This window comes from Siniperca chuatsi, linkage group LG7, assembly GCF_020085105.1.
Source record: "Siniperca chuatsi isolate FFG_IHB_CAS linkage group LG7, ASM2008510v1, whole genome shotgun sequence".
Classification (NCBI taxonomy): domain Eukaryota; kingdom Metazoa; phylum Chordata; class Actinopteri; order Centrarchiformes; family Sinipercidae; genus Siniperca; species Siniperca chuatsi.
In genome coordinates, this window is record NC_058048.1 from 5,560,048 (window position 1) to 5,576,911 (window position 16,864).

Sequence of the window (16,864 nt, forward strand, 5' to 3'; positions counted from 1 at the left end):
GGATGGACAGTTCAAATAGCTAGCTAAAAGTAATGATAAACAGTTTAAAATATTAGCTTAAAGTAATAACCTTATATTGTTAAAACTGTCAGCTAAATGTAATGGATAAATGGTTGAAACGTCCAAATTCTGCCACTCCAAGTAGTACGAATGCAAACTTGGCTAAACCGACCTAAACATTGACAGTTCAATTCAATTGGCAAAAATATTGTAACAATATCCACTTTTATAGAATTAATAATGTTAAATAAAACATGACGGTGGTGTCTGTGAAGGAGTACTCGAGGAGCTCATGTGACAGGCCTGTGGGGGTACCTCAAAGAAGGTTGGGAACCACTGAACTGGACTACTCCCTTTATTAGTACTCTGGGATTAAAAAAAGGAAATCAACTCACCTTTACATACAGCATGGTATAATATTTTCATTCAAAACACAAATGTGTTTACCACTCCCTATGAGCACACACATTTTTATCTTGCGCACACACTCACAGTAAGACAAAAGACACATATCCTCTGCATGTGACATCCATCTCAGGCCCGGCTAAGCTCCATATCCTCCCCGTGATCCCTCAACTGGAGAGGCAACATCCTCTGGCTGCAGCGAGGGGAAGCTGGCCTCACTGTGACTCTTCGCTCTGCAACAGGTAACACCTCAACTCCAAATCTCTGCGCCAGTGCTTTTGGATCTTCGTGTCAGGAAGTAAAATTTCTCTGTCGGGTAAGAGCTCCCACTTGAAAGATAAAGCATTTCTCTTCATATGCATATAGGAGAGAGATTTATGACCTACTTGCATGTATTTCTGATGTGAGTAAAGGTCTCTGAGAGTGACGTTTTTGCTTTTCCGACATCTCTCGGGATAGTCTTCTAGGCACATTCTCTGTCATTCTAATGATTTGCCAAAGGACCTGAGGGGAGAGGTACAATCTACGTCCTCTGACACTCCTGTCAAAGTGTGAGAGGAACAGACAGCACCAAACGAGACGGAATCACTTTAAGAAAAGGGACGGGAAAAAACGAGAAAAGGGAACGATGATGGAATTGAGGATCCAGCTCATTCCAACAGGGGAGATCATCCTTCCTCCGGGGAAGAACGGGGAAAACTACTGCCACGACTGCAAGGTCAGTTCACACACTGTGGCCAGATCTGGAGTCAGATTTTTCCACTCATCCTTCATTCCGATGGGTTTTATGCAGCTCAGTGGTAGAAATTGATGCTGACACAGCTGAGGTTATAGGGTTCATCCCCCACAGGGATGAGGTTGAGAAACATTTACATATTTTAAGAACTGTAAATTGCTTCAGAGTATACTGTCTGTCATGTAAATTGCAGAGATAAATCAGAACAGCTGTGGTTAGTAAATAAGTTGAAATCCCGTTTGGCTCTGAGCAGTGCTCTCAGAATTATAATAAGCAGTACTCATAATTAATTATACATGGACAAATGGGCTGCTTCTGTGGACTGCTACTACAAAATAATGGTATAGTGTATGGTATAGTGGTAGAAAGGCTTTATTGACATGAATAGGATGGGATTTATGCAAAGTCACAATGTGACATAACTCGGTTTGTTACAGACATCAGGACTTAGTAACATACCGAGAATCCTGCTGACAAGCGTTACATAGAGCAGATAATGACCTTTTTAAAGAGTTGAAAGGACACAGTACATAAAATATCAATTTCACATTAAAGGTGTCTACCCTGGAACACTCTTTGGTGATGTACAGTGCATCCCAGGGTCTCAACAGGTGAGTTTCCTTAGTCTCACTGCACAAACACAGACATTTATGAAATCAGCTGTAAAAGTCAGGTTTAGTGTCCCACAAAATGAATTATAAGCAGAGATACTGATCTCTGCACCAACTGTAACCTCAGCGGACCAGAATCCAATGTAGCCACACCGGCTTTATATCAACAATGGATCAAATCACATGTAATGTTTTTTTTTTTTTAACCTGTCAGTTGTGAGTCCCCCAACTTTATGGAAATGCAATACTAAATTGCTGGAGTAGCCCCTCAAAGTTAGCATACACACATTTTTAATCATGGAAATCTAGTTGTGCTGTTAGCATCACTGTAGCTTCTGCAGTTTTCCCTTAGTAATGTTTCCATGCAGGAATTAAAAGAGACATCCACTGCTCTAAAACATTTTGACATGTGTTACATATTTGTTCTTGTCTTATGTAGGAGAGCAGTAATAAAGACAGCTGACTAATATATATATATATATATATATCTATAGTATCTAAGGAATGAAGGGAGTGGGCTTTTTAAAATCACCCTCCCACGGTAAGGTACCAGTTGGTACAGTAAAGCGTGGGCTGACACAGGATGAGGATGTATAGTAAGAGGAATGTGGTGCAGTTATTGCAGCCTGCTGATGTGCTGATCAGTGATGATTGGGGAGGGGTGGAATGTACTGTAGCCTGGACGGGAGGAAACGACAAAGACATTCCAGTACACAGTTTCATTTTTTCCCCTTCCACATTCTTCCAAGGTCAAATCACCCTGCTGCATCTCTGGATGTGTGTGAAAGGTGTGTGTGTGTGTCGGTGTCATCAGTTGTTTACTAAGCTATGACCAATGTCATATGGCATCAAACCTTTGTAACCTTCCCATGTTGACTAGATTTCTAGGGACAATGACGGATGTAATCACGTAGGGTTCCAAATACACGGGTGACAAGCTTTGTTGGATCTTCTCCCGGCCAATTATATAACAACAGAAATGTCAATAACAATCTGAAGTCAGGTGAAGTTACACAAAGAAAATATTGTGGAGTTAACTGGCTCCGAAACAAATAAAAAGTGTGTGTGGCTACGTTTTAGCGAGTGAGAGTTTCCTGGTTTTGGTTCTAAAGAAGTGGAGTGGGGAGGGTGAAGGGTCGGGGCTGGAGGTGGGGGGGTCAGTGTCACGACCGGCCTTTTGTCCTGTACAGTCTGTCTGTCTAACATTGCCTTGTCAACAGGATACAACCTGTGTGTGTGTGTGTGTGTGTGTGTGTGTGTGTGTGTGTCAGCCAATGCCACTGGTTGTGGGTTGTTTGAGGCTGAATCGATCACTCCCCCCTCTGGCAGTGCAGCCATATTACAGTCCATCTCTGGCATTGGCAGCCAGCTGACCAGCTGGTTGAGGTCACCTTCACATGGATAAGGCACATGTTGCATAACTCTGCAGTAATATCTGAAAGGAACGAGAGGCTGCAGTGGCGTATTTTCTTTCTTTCTTGACTTATGCAGCACACTGAACTCCCAAACTGTGTTATGTGTGGGACCCCCAAACAGATGCACACTACCAGGGCTGTACTGCTGAGGACACACGAGGTCAGGACCTCAGTGTTTTTAGCTTAAGGTTGAACAAAAAGTTTGCATCCTACAATTAAAACCTTACACATGATGGGTATTTTATAGGCTAATTTTGGAATTTTTAGACTCATTATTTTTGAAATGTGACATCCTTTAGGCCAACGAAAATGTTTAAAAATAATAAATAATTTAATAGGGGAATGTACAGAAAACATAACTGAACTGTTAACTGAACAAAGAACTATGAAACTAATTTTAACCATGAAAAATACAATAAAAATTAGGGATTAGGGTACTGAGAGTTGAATTTACAATTCACTTTTTCTAAGATTTTAGCTACAGCCCTGCATACTGCATACTGGTGGAGTGCTGCTGTAAAAACCCTTTACCATGCAGCCTCTCTCAAGTTCTGTCATTGTGAATTCTAGGGAGTGAAATAATGGTGAAAGTGAAACTGTCTCTTAGGTTGAGACTGGGGACACCTTACAAAATCCTCCAAGGAGCCCCTTGAGGTGTCCAGACTCCATTACTGCATTAGAGATTTTTTTTTTTTAAGAACATAAAAGTGTTGATTCATTAATGATAAACACATTTCAGCTCAAAATTGCAATCCATCGCCTCACACCCATATTACTTAGAACTGGCTTGTCATGAAGGAGACTGGACTTCCTCCTGCTGTTGGGAGGAGCTGGCAGTCTGCAGTCAGGGTGTAGGTGCAGTGGCGGCTGCAGAGACGGTAGAGGGTAGCCTACGAGAACTCTTCGGAACTGATAGCACCAGTTATGAGAGCAGTTTGATGCAAGCCTGGCATTTTATAATGCCACCGTGGTGCCATTTGCAGCTGAATTACACTGGATATGCCCTGCACTGTAGAGAAAGTAGCGGCAGCGCCAATCTCCATTCAAATATGTGGTTATTTAACGATGTTTCACATTTGTGCACACCGTCCCCTCCCTCTAGTTTATCATCAGGAGGCAGCAGCCAGTTGTAAAAGTTAAAGATGTTTTAAATGCTGATGGATGCTCCGGATTTTGGATTTGTTCAGTGCTTGTGCTCAAGTCAGGCGTGTCAATTTGCGGATTCGTATCAAAAAATAAATAGAAATGTCTACATTTGCGAATCCAGCTTATTATTCTCTCCCACTCATGAAAGGTATGTGTATATTGTTCCACATTAGCCCAGCACGAAAGGGGCTTTGTCAGGGAACCTGGCACGCTTCGTTTGATCTAACCACGGTACATTATTTTTACTGGACTACCCAAAATGTGTGAAGGAAGGGGAGATCTGAAGACTGCTGCATTTTTTTTGTCCACTAGACAAGAAGATAACAAGGCTGCCTAATTTACAGTGACGTGTTTGTAGAGAAAACAATGACGACATGGTGCGTGGCTTGTCTAAAGTAAACTATCACTCATGCAGGAGCTATGGGATGGGTTCTCAGTGAGCTTCCTGGTATTACAGGGCTGTCCGGTCCTTCAGTGAAAGAAAAGGAAGGGGGGGATTGCCTCACCACTCCCTTAGGGGGTTTAGGGGAACTGATTCCCAACAAAACCGAAAACTGAGTTTTTTCATATTAACACCATTATCTATCGTTTCACCACTGAGATATGAATATGACTACACCGCTGAACCGCTAGAAGAGGTGAAGTCCTCTGTTGAGGCTGCAGTCCGGGAGAAGTCCCAGTTATAGCAGAGCCCACAGCGGGAGCGCTGGTCTGGACTGGGAGGGGTGGGAGGGTCAGGAGAAACCCGTCAGGACTCGCACACAGTACTGTATGTTACCTACTGACACACACCAGTCACTGGCTGAGTCACTCACAGCGGAGGGACTGAACCACATATCTCCACTAGTCTAGTCCATCTGGACGACAAGAAGTCAGTCGCAGAAGAGAGACTACTACACCGTTTTTGACCTCGGCTGTTTTAAGGTATGTTTTATGTTAACGTTAGTACAAAACACCTAGCATCTCTTTGCGTAATGCTTACCGCGCATTCTTTTGGCGTTAACGTTACTGCTAAGAACTTTTAACTTTCGTTAACGCCAGTTAGTGTTTAAGTTACGTTACTTGTAATGGCAGGGGGGTTGTATTAGTTGTGACATTTGGAAAGTTTCTGTAGAGTAATTTGTGATATTGCAGCATGCTTGAGTGAGTAGGCGGAAAGCCTTGATTCGTGCCATATGGACGGATATGCCAAATGCCGTTCAAAAATGTCGCAATTTAATGCTGTACAGCCTGTTGGCAACTCACTTACTCGGTAAAACACATGTTAAGACCTGTAACAAATCAGTGAGAGCAACACTTCAGTTCTGCATATGTTCAACATGTCAATGTTGTATTACGTTGACGACATTTATAGCTGAGCGTTTACACTCGACCGCTAACTTACTCCATAGTTTCACACTAGGTTATTGTGAACTACGTTAACCTAGCTAATTGCAGAAGCTGAAAACTTGATTTAAATACGGTGTTATATGTATTGGATTTGTGCCTGGCTTATAATTAATGCTAGCTATGATTTCTGAATAGCTAGCATTAGTATGAATTCCGTTTAGGCTGTCGCTGGCCCGTAGCGTTCAGCAAAGAGAAGAGAAAAACCTAATTTTAGGTATATTTTTGAATTAAGTTTGGTTTAATTTCTAAACTTTACGTGTCAGTTATCAGGACCTGTAGCGCCAGTGAATTGGCTAACTGACGTTCGTTGAAGGCAGTGTTGGGAACCTTTTAGCCACGTACTGATTTGGCGTGTAGCCTACAACTTCAAATCCTTCAGGTTGGGGTTGTCTTTTTATAGACGCCAGACAGACACAGATTAAAGTAGTTAACTAAATAGCTAACCTCACAGGTATCACACCTGTGAGTACAAAGCTGCTGGAAAGTTACTTGATGTATCCCTGTCAGGAGGGAGTGGAGCATGTGTTGTGTGCAGCGTAAGCCATAATCAGTGTTAAATGGATGGTAAATGAAGGGTTGGTAACCATCTCCATCATAAGGATACCAACCACAAACATGTTTGCTGTTTTCCCTAAAATACGAAATTCACATTCAACATTGTTTGTCAGTTTGATAGGACTTTCTATATTATGTATTTTGTTCCTATAAATATTTTTCAGCTGTCTGACTGTGGCTGAGAAAGTGTCTGTGAGGAAGGCTTTGTCAACGTGCCTGTCCACCTGTTAATGTGTGTGTGGTTTGTACGTGACACAAACACAAGGGAAGCACCTGGCATACAATGCAACCTGTTCGTGCACAAACAAAAGAACATATGGTATTAACAGACAAGAAATCGCATCTAATGATTGAAATGATCCTTGTGGGATGCTGTAACTGAAAAAACTGATATGAAAATATAAAATGATTAAACAGATATGCAGATGAAGGATTGGTAATTGAAATAATTTTTCTCAACACTGTTTACATTGGTCTTCAGCTGACTCAGAACAGAGAAGTGTGAAGAAATGAGCCAGCGTGGGCGGCGTATTCCTCAGGGTCAAGCTGCTTAGAGCAGCTGACCTGTTGCTTCAAGGTCACCTGGAGGGCGTGACCTCCCAGCATTCATTGGCTGCCTGCAGCTGCCACTAAGTTGACTGTCACTGTGCTCTAAGTTTGATGTAAGCTCCTTTAAATGACAGCTTGTTATTGGAGATGATTGGCTTTGAAGCGGCGCTGCAAAGTAGCAAAGACAGCTCAAGTGTTCATTTTCACCTATAATGTATAGGTCTAATTTAAGGACACTGGTGGCTCTTGGGAGAAAATGCACAGTGCAGAATATTCAGCATGCATAGTCTGCACCATTATCCAACTTGGCACAAAGCACACATCAATGTGCTGATGTCAATACATTTTTCCAAAGCAGTTCCCCCTGTTGTATATACTCCCTGGTGAGATTTATTCAGCTGCAGTTTCCATTGGACTGATGTGGTGCAGATGCTTTAACGCAGATCTTTCCCTTAGTGCTTTGCTTCAAGCTCTTCTTAATCTTGATAGGCTGGGTTTTGGTGATATTTCTGGTTTGTGGCTGTGACAAAGTTGTGGAGAGAGTGGTGCTGGGTAATGTGGGGTCAGAATGAGCTTTTACCCCAAATGTCAGCCTGCTTCTGCATGGTTAGGCATTTTCCCCTTGGCTCTGTATACTTATGTAAGCAAGACACAGGGCTTGTGAAATGGGTTTGTATGTATTTTACATGACTAAGATAATGTTAGAATGATCAAGCAAGGAGCTTTTAAGGTTTCAGTTGGTTCAGTCAGGAGTCATTTGGTTTATTGGCCTTGGCTTGCTGTTAGACTGGTATTTGATCAGATAAATAGTCAAACTATGGCCTCATTGTAGTGGCAGATTCCTCATCTTTCTGATTCAATAGTTCAAGGAGCATTCATCTGTTGAAGTAATGAACTAGTAAAATACATTATAGTGATACTGAATATGCTAGGAGATCCCAAGAACCTTCCCATGGACCTACTTTGAGAACCACTGCTTTCTATTTTGGCGGATATAGGAACTGCTGTTGACAGGGTGCAGGTTTTCCTGGTCATGTAATATCTCAGCTACATGTTGTGTGGATCCTGGGAGGAACCCATAGGATACACCTGACTGCCTGGCTGTTAGCCAGACCACCACCTTTACCTCGACAACAGGAAAGACTCTCAAGCATGCATATGTACTCACACAGATGCATGTACTTGAACTGTATCATAGGAAATGCTCAGTGGGGGATTTATTTCCACTTTTATGACCATTTAATGTGAACCTGTCATATCAAACACATCAACAAATGGCATGGTTGCTAAAGATACAGTTGTCATGCAGAAGGAAGTTTACATCGCACACAAATGAAGGAAATGGGCAAAACGCTGTATCACTCGCCACCACAGCATAGACCAGGATTCAGTTCCCAGCAGTGCGTCTGGCTTGGCAATCATCACAGCTGGCAGGGTTTGGAAGCTGGTGAGGGATCAGGATCTTGTAACTGCACAAGTGAGTCCTACTGGTTTATTAGGCATGTAGCTTTTTCAAATAACATTAACTTGACCATCCCTTCCTCATTCACCATTGCTGTAAATGCTGAAAGCTTTAGTTTTAGTTTGCACTCGCACCCTGTAGTGCCAGGCTGAAGATTTTCCACCAATCCCACTTGGCAGAACAGAATGCTTTGCCAGTAGAGGCTGCCAGTCTTCTTGGTTAGTTACAGTCTTGTTTTTAATTATGTTGCAAACTTAATGTGGAAATTATTTATAGATGTTAATGGACTAGTTCAACCTTTTAAGGGAAATACGCTTATTCGCTGCTTAGCTAAGCTTGGTTTTTGAACAGCTTTAATGAACAAAATATAATATGTTAATTACTGTGCATAAGAGGTGCTGGTAGGCTGATTTTCTTATTGTTGGTCAGAGTCAGGCTAGCTGTTTCAGCCTGATACCAGTCTTTATGCTAAACTAAGCTAACCTAACCAGCTGCTGGCTGTAGTTTCATATTTAGCATGCAGACATGAGTGTTATTAATCATCTAACTCTAAGCGTATTTCCCAAAAATGTCGAACTATTCCTTTAAGGTGCTATGTATATTACTTTTTAATGGAAGAAGTGAGAGAGCAGGCATTAACAAAATCCTGAAGTGATACAGACCAACTAACTGCTAACTTGCACAACTCCATGTATAAGTTCATTCATGGGCTATACAGCTGTTCCTTGTCATACACCTAAAGTTAGACATGCCTAGTTTAAAACCCGGCATCTGTGACTACAGTATAAACCCAAGCATTGAGATATGGTCAGGGCTTTGGACATGCTGCTCTGATAACATTAAGCACAGATATCACACTAGACTAAGCCAGGAATAGGACTGATAAGGTTCTAATGCAACAGCAGTTTCCAGTTCAAAGTGGATTCATGGCCTTTGTACTAATTTCTTAAGACACAGGTTATTGAGGGAAAAATTATATTTAGCTGATGATATTCAAGTTTTTCAAATTTGGCAGTTGTTGTGCCCTAGATTGTTTTGCAAGGTGGTGAAAGTACTGATATAAATAATCAAGTATTTTAAGAAAGCTTTCGTGGGTTTCAAATAATGATCAAGAACAAGAGTGGCTGAATTTGTTCTTCCTCTCCGTCTCATTCTAGACTACGCTCCTTGGTTGTAAGACGGAACAGCTACAGTTCCACGTTTCTGGAGGTGGATGACACTAACGGGCTAATATCTGATATATAACAAAAGACCAGTGTCTGCAAACTGATATATAACATTTTCTACTTCACTATTTTCTGCGAGAGAAAACTAAGGAATGATACTGGGATAAATCAAAAATCAGGTTAAGTGATAAAACCTGAGTGAGTGAATAAAAGTAGCTTTAGTTAGTAATGTTGGTGGTATGTGTGGGAGGTTGTTTAGATGATGACTACCGCAGATAGAGACTGCAAGTAGCCAATATGGGAAGCTGAGTCAGACATTGAGATGGGAATGTTTTGGAGACACTGGACAGGAAGGTTTATTGATCTAGGCTTTGTCAGACAGACAGCAGGAGACACAGCGATACAGATAAATGAGGTAGCATTAGCATTGAGCATCAACCTCACCACCTTTTTGCTCTTTAGCGTGCTTCCACTTTTTTACATTCAGTGGATGCTGAATAGGAGCATTCAGCATCATGGAAGTTGCACATTTACTCTAAAGCTGCACTGGACAACTTTGAATATTGGCTGCTGTAAATTTCAGTGAGAGGTCAGTGTTTGAAAACGGGTTGAACGTCAGTATTCAGACATTTTTTAATGGTCCAATCAGTAGTTTTAAGGTATAGTTACAGACTTTCACATTCATTCATTTTTTTGTTTGTTTCTGCTGCTGAAAGGTTGGATTTTAAATAATTGAAATATTGAAACAGTTGTAGTTGAAGTGGCATTTGAAATATAAATATGAAAACAGTTTAACAGTTAAAATGGTTGTGTTGAAAGACATTAAAGTTTCCGCTTAAGTTTAAGCACTGAAAGGAGTTGAAATGGCAGCCAAAGTATAGTCGATAAACAAGCTGCAAGTATCGGTGAAAGTCCTGCAAGAAAACGGTTGAAGTAAATAATCAGTTTTCCTGTGACCTGAAAGGGTGCCAGTCGATGTGTAAGCATTGAAAGGAGAAATTTCATTTGACGTGTAAGTAGTAAAAGCAGTTGAAGAGTAAAACAAGAAAGCAGTTTAAATGTCAGTGAAGGAGTAAAAGATGAATGCAGTTGAAAGTGGTAAAAGTAGTTGACATTTCAGTTGAAGAGGAAGAGCTGAAGATAGTTCAAGTGTTTGGACTCTAAGGAGTTGAAATGTCATTTGAAGTGTAAAATCTGAAAGTAGTTGAATAGTGTTCCAGTGTAGTGATTTACATTTTTCATGCTCAAGCAACATGATAGTTACATTTAACTTACTGAGTGCCTTTAAAATTATGTAATGCCAAACAAATCATTTTATTTGGGTTAATCAGGAATAATGTACAACACCTCAAGTAGTGAGCAGCATTAGTCCCTTTATTGTTGCAGCACCACTTTGCAACTTTGGTGTGTTTTTACATAAGATGTGTTGGAAATTATGCAGAAACACAAGTAAGAAGAGGCTCTAGTAGAATGGAAGTAATGAGGGTATGTGTCTGGCAGTGATTCAGACTGTGTTACCTGTATGTTGATGATTCACAGTCTTAGAGGGTGTCTATGTACAGTATGTGTGTGCCTGGTTAGTTTTAGTCCGCCGCTGTGGGCAACTGCTTTAGCTTTTCCATGCGATTCTTTCCCACATCCCAAAGCTAGTCCAGCGGTAAAGCGAGCCCCGCCCTGCTGGGAATAAACGTTATGAGTGACTGAGTCCTGCTTCTCCTCAGTATTACAGCCTTGACTGCTAAGCAACTGGAAACCAGCCTGGAAATGAGTCAAAATCCACGCCAGCTTCACTGCCATTTTTGTACATGCAGTGTGACTGCAGAAGCTGGGAAATCCTCAAATGACTTGAATACAAATGCTTATGACAAAGGCTTCAAAAACAGTTAATACAGTACAGTTTTTCATTTTGACTTTGCTCACTGTTTTAGATGTGGCATGTATCTGTTTCTCTGTTAATCCAGAGCCTTAGAAATCAGTGGAGTGGAACACAAACATACAATATACTGGAAGTCAAGGGATTTAATCAACATAATCACGACATGAGAATTTGTTCTTGTGGTCTTTGAGTGACAACTGCGTGTATGTTTGGTAATGTATTAAAAGAAGGACTGCTTCAGTCCATTTCACTGTCAAATTCTTTGGCTGCCTTCATCCTCATTTGAGTCTGACAGGATTAAGTTGGTGTCATCTGAGGACAGAACTACTCATTCATATCTTCTCACAGTGCTGAATAGTTAACTTCCTAATCTTGTTCCATTCTACACTCTCACACACACCCTCACCTGCACACCATCATTCAGATTAACCAGACAATGCAAGAAAACTGGAAATTCCATTTCACCTGCTCTTGCACATCTTCAAGCCTGAAGGAGAGTGTGTTTGTGTGTGGTGGAACATGTGTGTCTAAGTTTCTGGGTCTGTTTTGGGGATGTTCTGTTGAAAAGGTTCATTTAATCCTGTTGTAACATTCTGGGTATTTTACCAGGGCATTAGAGCACCGCTAAGAAGGATTAAAGAATAATTCTCTTTTAATATTCCAGAAACCTATTGCACGTTACTTGAGCCCTTAACTCCATGTACAATAATAGACTATGATGTTTATTTGAATACCTATTAATGTGAGTCATTTTATTCCAGCCCTGCCTTCCACACATGGAGAAGGTAGGTGGCCTAAGGAATAAAAAACACTCTCCAAACCCTCATAGTGTGCAAGGTAAACTGTGTATACTGTCCCAAAATAGACATATGCCACCAGTTAATATACCTTTAGTGAGCAAAATATTAGGACCACCTTCAGTTATAGAGTTATACTCATTTATGAATTAGAGCTAACATGCCCTCCATGAAGGGTCTGCGTTTACCTGTTAAGCGTCTTGTATGTTTTGTACATGCAGTGTGTGTGTGTGTGTGTGTGAGATCATCCATCCTCCCTCTCCATCCATCTCTGTAATCATGACAAACTGACCTAAGCCCTCTGGATCCTGTACTATATCTTACCTATAATTATGTCAGCTCCTCTCCTGTGTACCTGTGATTTTCCAACTGCAACTATACCGTTAGTGTTGAGACACACCCACCCACTCTGTGTTTGCTGTGAAATGACACCAAAGGCAAATCTCAGTGTTTGTTGAAACAAGGGTGCATATGGTGTGTCAGTGTCAGTGTGTGTGTGTGTGTGTGTGTGTGTGTGTGTGTGTGTGTGTTTGTGTTGGACTGATGCGAGACTCTGGACTTTTTAGCTAACTCCATATCTCTCGTTCATGTTAGATGTGTTCAAATCGCAAAAGCAAGAATCAGGTGGAGGTGGAGAGAATGAAGCATGTTTGTATCAGGAGAAACTGGAACCTGGTGACTATAAAAGACATGGGAAAGAAAACGTTGGACTATGATGAATAGCATAAAATGAGCTCAATAAAATGAGCTCTCTTAAATTCCATTCAAACACAGTTTACTTTGCCTTGTGGGTGACTAATAGCTGCCTTATCAGGAAAGTTCCTGCCGGAGCGGTTTCTGACTTAAACCTTTAGGACGTTTAATGCACCATTTATATTGTGAACTTATCAGGCCAGTCTGTTTTGATGGTTACAGTGTAGATTAGGAGTTTTATAATTGCTTTTTGTCCATACATGCATACCTACACATTTTCTACATAGATAAACATTTACTCCACAAAGTGGAGGCAGTGCTAGAGGCTTGGTGAGTTAGGGGCTACTCGCAGGGCTAGTTGGTAAACTATTGTAGCTTCCAAGCTAACCTCTGACACACTCGCAAGCCTGGAACATGCTAGGGCTAGTCAGTCACAACAGCTCTCCAAGCTTCTTTCTCTTTTCTCTTTACTGAGCCGTTGACTCCCCCCTGGCGTTTTGTACATTATTTCATTCAATAAAGAGCTATTGAAGAGGGATAAAGGTTCTCCAACTAACGAGCTTGATAACGGTTAGGTAGCAAGCTTGTTAGCTCAGGCGTTAATGGAACATAGTTCACATAGTTTATTCAAGAGATGTATTTATACCATCGACTCCTGTTTAAAAAGCAGTCCTCTTGTGGAGCAGTTTTTACTCAGGAAGGTTAAATAAAACATAATGCAGCACAGCTAATAAGCTGTGATAGCTTCCTCCATTTTGGACTCTCTAGTTCTCCATTCCTTCAAAAGTCACCACTGTCAAGATGGCTTGCTATTGGTCAACAGTGCAAATTTACGCATCGAAATTCACTAATGTTGAACTCGACCCACAGGTGATTCCACTGATTATGCCACAAAATTCAGCAATTTTAAATGCTGGTGTGACTGGGCCTTTAGTCTATGAGCAACACATTTAATGTCAGGCTTAACACTACTTTGTATTTTCAAAATTACTCAAATGGTGCATATTACCAAAAGATCAACAAATAGGATTTTTGAAATAGGGCACACTTATTGAAAAACAAATACTCCTGCAGGACAACAGGAGTTCTCTGAATGGGCAGTGTAATTTAGTGGAAACAAACTGTGCGTGTGTGTTTTCCATAGCCTTGACTATGGTGACAATACAACAAACATCCTTGGTTAAGACTATGAAGGCTTCCTCTCTCACTCAGTACCTTTTGTTAACCTTTAACTGAACCTTTCCATGGAGCTTTGATAATGTCAGTACAGTATGAGCAGGTGTGGCCTTGGACCCGGGGAGCGAGAGAGAGGGATTGAGAAGAATGAGGAGTGACATGAAAGAAGAGTAGGAGGTGGAATGTGGGAAATGGCAGAAAAAGTGGTGTGTGTATATATAACTTGATCTGTGTTGTGAGGTTGACAGAATAAAAACTAAATCATAGCCAGATATCAGCAAAAAGAAAGCAGCCTATAGAGCCTGAAGGAATGCAAACACAGTTGATGAATGAGATAAAGATGGCTGGTACAAACTAGGCTTTGCCTGATACGGGTTTCTGATGGCTAAAACTGATACATGAGCAATATTCATTCATTCCTTGTCTTTACCTGCTCTTTGCTGTTGAAGGTGAAAGCATGCTGACGTGAGTGCACACTCAGAAAACGTACCAGACAAACACCACTTCTCCTGACTGATCACTGAACGCACAGTAAACCCCACCCACAGAAAAAGGGGTACAGAGACTCCTAGTGGTTTAAACCTTGCCCAGCCTGCTACTCATCCGACTCGCATGACTGACCACTCAAAGCATACCAAACCAGACACACGCATGGATTAAATGTAAAGCAGGGTAACACCCTGGACTAGTGAGCAAGCCGTGACAAAGTTGACACAGATATTAAAGAATTTAAAGGAGAGACAGTACATGCTGCCATGTGAAACCCTACAGACCACTCAGGATGAATTGTGATCACTTTGATGAACCCCTGACCTTTCATCTAGCACCATCATCAAGTCAAAATGTCATTTTAACCAATACATTGGTTTATGACTAAATACCTGCAAAACTAATGACACTCCCATCATCCTCAGCTGTACTTTGTGTTTATTGCTAATTAACAAACGTTAGCATGCTAACACGCACAACTATCATAGTGAACATAGTAAACATTGCCTGCTTAACATCAGCATGTTAGCATTGTCATTGTGAGCATGTTAGCATGCTGATGTTAGCATTTAGCTGAAGAATTGCTTTCTCAGAGAAGCTGTGTTATTCGGCCAAACTCAAACCGGGAACGATGTGATTACATGGTCAGCATGTTATCCTCCTAGCCCACGAGGATTTCTCAGGAGTTTCCTAATTAATGTATTTTTATCCTTAACACAGCTGTGAGCTGCATACCTCCTTAACAAACCCAAATAATCAGTGTCCACTATCTAACATACCACAGCAGCCCTGCCCAGTCCAACTATGACAAGTGGTTAGATGGAGTTGTACGAGTGTGTGCGTGTGAAGGAATTTTATGCTGTTGTAACGGGAGAGTTGGAACAACTGTTCTGTTCGATCCGTCCCAAGCGGGATTAAATTGTTGCGGGTGTGGCACTAAGAAAAACTTCACAGAGGACATTCTTAAACTCCACCTTTTTAAATAACGTTTTTTTTTTTTTTTTTTTTTTTTGTCTGCTACATACTGTATCTGCCCTGTAAATCACTTGTCCTGTGTTGTCCTTTTAAGTAAAAAATCAGAAACCAAACAGGAGAAATTAACATTTTTTATTTTTTGGTTTCATGATGGTACCCCCCAGTTTTGCATTAATTCCACAGTCCTATTAATCAGACTATTTGTGCACAAGTTCACAAGTGAATATCAGTATCAGTGCATCCGGAAATGATTCACAGCGCTTCACTTTTTCCACATTTTGTTATGTTACAGCCTTATTCCAAGATGGATTAAATTAATTATTTTCCTCAAAATTCTACAAACAATACCCCATAATAACAACATGAAAGAAGTTTGTTTGAAATCTTTGCAAATTTATTAAAAATAAAAAATGAAAAAAATCACATGTACATAAGTATTCACAGCCTTTGCCATGACGAATTCAGATCAGGTGCATCCTGTTTCCACTGATCATACTTGAGATGTTTCTACAACTTGACTGGAGTCCACCTGTGGTAAATTCATTTGATTGGACATGATTTGGAAAGGCACACACTGGTCTATATAAGGTCCCACAGTTAGCAGTGCATGTCAGACCACAAACCAGGAAGAACAAGGAATTGTCTGTAGACCGCTGAGACAGCATTGTATCGAGGCACAGACCTGGGGAAGGGTACAGAAAAATTTCTGCAGCATTGAAAGTCCCAGTTAGCACAGTGGCCTCCATCATCCGTAAATGGAAGAAGTTTGGAACCACCAGGACTCTTCCTAGTGCTGGCCGCCCAGCCAAACAGAGCGATCGGGGGAGAAGGGCCTTAATCGGGGAGGTGACCAAGAACCCGATGGTCACTCTGACAGAGCTCCAGCGTTTCTCTGTGGAGAGAGGAGAACCTTCCAGAAGAACAACCATCTCTGCAGCACTCCACCAATCAGGCCTATATGGTAGAGTGGCCAGATGGAAGCCCCTCCTCAGTAAAAGGTACATCCCGCTTGGAGTTTGCCAAAAGGCTCCTGAAGGACTCTGAGACCATGAGAAACAAAATACTCTGGTCTGAGGAACAAAGATTGAACTCTTTGGCCTGAATGGCAAGTGTCATGTCTGGAGGAAACCAGGCACCGCTCATCACCTGGCCAGTACCATCCCTACAGTGAAGCATGGTAGTGGGGCTGTGGGGCTGTGGGGATGTTCTTCAGCGGCAGGAACTGGGAGACCAGTCAGGATCGAGGGAAAGATGAATGCAGTAATGTACAGAGACATCCTTGATGAAAACCTGCTCCAGAGCGCTCTGGACCTCAGACTTGGGCGAAGGTTCATCTTCCAACAGGACAACGACCCTAAGCTCACAGCCAAGATAACAAAGGAGTGGCTACGGGACAACTCTGTGAATGTCCCTGAGTGGCCCTG

At 41.5% G+C, this 16,864-nt stretch overlaps 1 protein-coding gene across 3 annotated transcripts in view; it reads left to right on the top strand.

The window, feature by feature from the left end:
• Positions 1–606: 606 nt before the first annotated feature.
• The window catches only part of LOC122878709 (unconventional myosin-Ic-like), a 65,870-nt gene continuing 49,612 nt past the window's right edge, over positions 607–16,864 (top strand). Inside the window, exons 1-2 of one of the 3 annotated variants that reach the window (XM_044201880.1) lie at positions 607–721; positions 865–1,123. In XM_044201880.1, coding sequence (XP_044057815.1) covers positions 1,034–1,123 — 90 coding nt within the window. In that variant the 5' untranslated portion in view covers positions 607–721; positions 865–1,033. Of the gene's footprint in view, positions 1,124–4,803; positions 5,238–16,864 lie in introns of those variants that run through there. The other 2 variants (XM_044201881.1, XM_044201883.1) reach the window with 2 other exon arrangements.